Source organism: Alligator sinensis, unplaced genomic scaffold (genome assembly GCF_000455745.1).
Source record: "Alligator sinensis unplaced genomic scaffold, ASM45574v1 scaffold1694_1, whole genome shotgun sequence".
In the NCBI taxonomy this organism is placed as follows: domain Eukaryota; kingdom Metazoa; phylum Chordata; order Crocodylia; family Alligatoridae; genus Alligator; species Alligator sinensis.
In genome coordinates this window covers 34,741-38,343 of record NW_005843645.1, presented here as the reverse complement: position 1 = coordinate 38,343, position 3,603 = coordinate 34,741, and the positions used below count along the sequence as shown (strand labels likewise).

At 50.0% G+C, this 3,603-nt stretch overlaps 1 protein-coding gene across 3 annotated transcripts in view; it reads left to right on the top strand.

Moving 5' to 3' along the window:
- Positions 1-2,314, top strand: part of LOC102377161 (cytochrome P450 2K6-like) — a 12,630-nt gene extending 10,316 nt beyond the window's left edge. For 2 of the 3 annotated variants that reach the window (XM_025195617.1, XM_025195619.1), the window contains exon 4: positions 1,255-2,314. In XM_025195617.1, coding sequence (XP_025051402.1) covers positions 1,255-1,493 — 239 coding nt within the window. In that variant the 3' untranslated portion in view covers positions 1,494-2,314. The remainder of the gene's footprint in view (positions 1-1,254) is intronic. The other variant, XM_025195620.1, reaches the window with a different exon arrangement.
- Positions 2,315-3,603: the final 1,289 nt, after the last annotated feature.

Here is a 3,603-nt window from a genome sequence, read left to right as displayed (position 1 = left end):
CCCTGATCATGCGAGTGGCCCTCCTCTGGACCCTCTCCTTGTTGTCCACATCCCTCCTGAAGTGCAGCACCCAGAACTGGATGCAGTACTCCAACTGAGGCCTGACCAGTGTCACATAGAGGGGGAGGATCACCTCCTTGGACCTGCTCGTGTTGCATCTGTGGATGCATGACAAGGTGCGGTTGGCCTTCCTGACCGCGTCCCCACACTGCTGGCCCATGTTCATTTTGGCATTAGTAATGACTCCAAGATCCTTTTCTGCCTCTGTGCTGATGAGAAGGGAGTTCCCCAGCCTGTAGGTCTGCTGCTGGCTCTTCCTCCCCAGGTGCAGCACCTTGCACTTGTCAGTGTTGAAACCCATCTCTGCCTCTCTGCTGATGAGAAGGGAGTTCCCAGACTGTCGGTATGCTGCTGGCTCTTCCTCCCCAGGTGCAGCTCCTTGCACTTGTCAGTGTTGAAACCCATCCTGTTCTCATCCGCCCACCCCTGTAACCTGTCTAGGTCTGATTGCAGCCTATTCCTCCCTTCTAGCGTGCCCACTTCCCCCCACATCTTAAGTTGCCTTGAATCGGCCACTCCTGGTCCACCTCCTTTAGAGGGCAATTACTATATGTAAAATGCTTATCTGAAAACTCAAACTTTTCATGCTTTTCTTTTGCTTCCAGAAGATCTCTTGTGTGGTACAGCAGCTTAACAAGCTTTTCAGATGTTTTGAGGCTAGAAGATACTTTTAGATAAGCCCTCCTATATATCACACAGCTTTAACTGTCTTCTAGTAACTCCTGTACACATCCAAGTTATGTGTCTTTGGCTAAAGCATATCTTCCAGAAAGACAAAGGGACTGATACATGGCAATGCTGAGCATCACAGCACATCTCTTCAGGTGCCTTACCCTCCTAGCAAAATCTGCCTCCCTGAGATAGATATGCAGGCCCAAATAAAATCACGCTTTATGAGGGTAAGTAGTACATCCATGACCACTGTTAGACATATAAGTGGCATTTGGGGTTATTTAGCCTGTTTTAGATCTTACTTCCCCTGTTCTCAATAGCTTAGGGAATAGGCCATTTGTTTAGGTAGTAGGGCACCCAGGTTTTAGGCCCTCTTCATCCATTGGGGTTTGAATGTATATCTCCCAAATCCCAGCAAAGACCCTTATCCAACATGCATGAAATCCAAAAGCTCTATACAAATCACTCTTTTCTGGCTCTTTAGTCATGATTATGCAAAGTCTATTCCAAAATTTACTTTAGTCACACAGCCATTACAACCACTTCTTGGAAACTCAAGCTTGTCCTGGACAACTGCTGTGCAGACCAGATTTGGAATGAGAAAATGTTTTATACTCTGTGACTCTGGATTACCTACAATTGTGACTGCCACAGACAACACGGAGAAGCCTTTGAATTTGCTTCAAGAAAACCTTACGGAAGCTGATAGGAATGCTCAGTCAGACAAAAGGAAGCACTTGCCTGTGTATGGGCTACAGTAAACTAGAAAACTTGCATCTGGGGCTATAGAGTCAAACTGCATAAAGATTCCAGCCCCTTCACAACATACTTAGAACAAAAGGACTTGGACAAACAGGAGAAGCCTGGAAGATTATTAAGGTTTACACTAAGACCAGGAAGCAACAATGTGAAGGTCTATTGCACATTTCCGGTGCCCAATTCCCCAAAAGGTGATGATATAGAGCCGTTTGCACTTCTCCCAGTACCCTGTATGCAGTTTGTCAGGAATAATTCAGAAATGATTGCTTACTGCATGAATGTCCACCTTCTGAATGGAGAGTGGTTATATGCCATATGGCCCACAGGCCCCTGGGATGAATGCTGCATGTGCCACAGGCCCCTCTGCCATGTGAGTGGCCCCTGTCATGAAGGGGGCCTGGGCAGCCCAGTTGTCCTTACCTCCCTCCTGGCTACACATGCATCACAGACCACCAGCCCCTCCCTTGCTGTATGGGCAACCCAGCTCTGCTCCTGCCCCTCAGATGGTGTCCTCCCACTACTGTGCCCCAACCCCAGCAGTTGGGGGCAGGAAGAAAAACCCAAAAGATAGAGGGGAAGCCTGCAGACCCTGGCTGCCATAGCAGCAGGAACAACTGGGGAGAGGCAGCAGGGTTAGATGAGGCCAGTGGGTCACCAGTTGGACAGCTCTAGCTTAGCAGGTCTGATTCAGCAAAAACCCATACATTCTTGACAACATTACCAAGCCCCTTGGTCTAGGTTTACTCTCAAATAAATCTTTATTAAATCTTTATTAAAATTTGTTTAAAATGTATTTACTCTCTAATAAATCTTCCCAACAGGATAGATGTGTGGTATAAGGTACTTGCCAACTTCTTATTCCAAAGGGAGCTTTGGGCAAAGTTACTACAGAGCAGGGACACCAAGTTAATCGCACTGCAACCTGGAGCTCTGCAACCCATACAGCATGCAGCTCCCTGTCAAGCAAGGCGCACACCAGAGGGCTGTCAAATGAAGTGACAGTGAGATCCGTGCAGGTGGCCAGGGCTAGATTCTCAAGCTGAGCGTGCTCTAAGATCCTGTGGTTCCATCGGTTAGATTAGACATTTCTGACCCACATACAGGTCTATCTCACAGGTCCCTATCCAAGGTTACACTTAAGACGTGATTAATCAGTGGTTGGGGCTCTCAGCTGAGCCAGTCATTGGGCAACAGGGGAGAAACCACCACATGGCATGACCCTGCAGCATGATCCCCAGAGCTTCTGGCTAGGGAGTTGGGATCCTCCACTTTCCCCCCATCCTCCCACCCCAACAGCTGGCAGGGTATAGGGTTGTGTTCCCCAACCCTAGCTGGGCCACTGAGCAGGAGAGGGGAGAAAGCCCGTTGCAGTGCGTTCCCCAACTCCCCACAGCAGTTCTGGCTGGAGAAGGCAGGGGCAGAGGCTTCCTCTTTCCCCCCAACTCCTCCCTCCACCACCATTGGCAGCTGTGTGGGGTGGGGGGAGCAAGGCTGGGGAGAGATTCTCAGCTAGCTGACCCCCTCCCTATGGCTGACATCAGGGATTGGGGGCATGTGCCCAGCAGTTAATCAAGTGTGGTCACTGATTGGCTGGACTCAGGTGCCTTCAGCAGTGTCCCATGGCAGGAGGCATGTGGGAGTGTCCCCAGCCTGCCAGTGCAGGCATCTCTGTGCCCCCATGAACCGATGGGAGAAAGTGTGATCTGTTCCTTCCAGATCTAGCCTTTGCAGTAGGGCTGTGCAAAGCTTCAGTCCCTGATTCAATTTGGTGGAGATTCGGCCCAATTTGGTGGCCAAATTTCCGAATGTGAATCAAATCAGGAGACCCTTTAATCTTTCTGAATTGAATCAGAACCGTCCAAATCAATACGGAGAGATTCAGAAAGATTTGGAGATTTGGACATAGAGACAGCTTTATTTTTCTACATACCTCAAGGTAGCAAGTGGCTCATGAATGCTGTGATGCTGGGGGGCCACTTCCAGGTCCTCCAGGGATTGCGCTGGGGGACCACCCCGAGCCCCCCCCCCCCCCCCGGCTCAGTGACTGGTACCTCCTGGGTCTGGGGGAGCACCCGGGATCCCCCTGTGGTTGATTGCTGAGCTGGGGTGGGG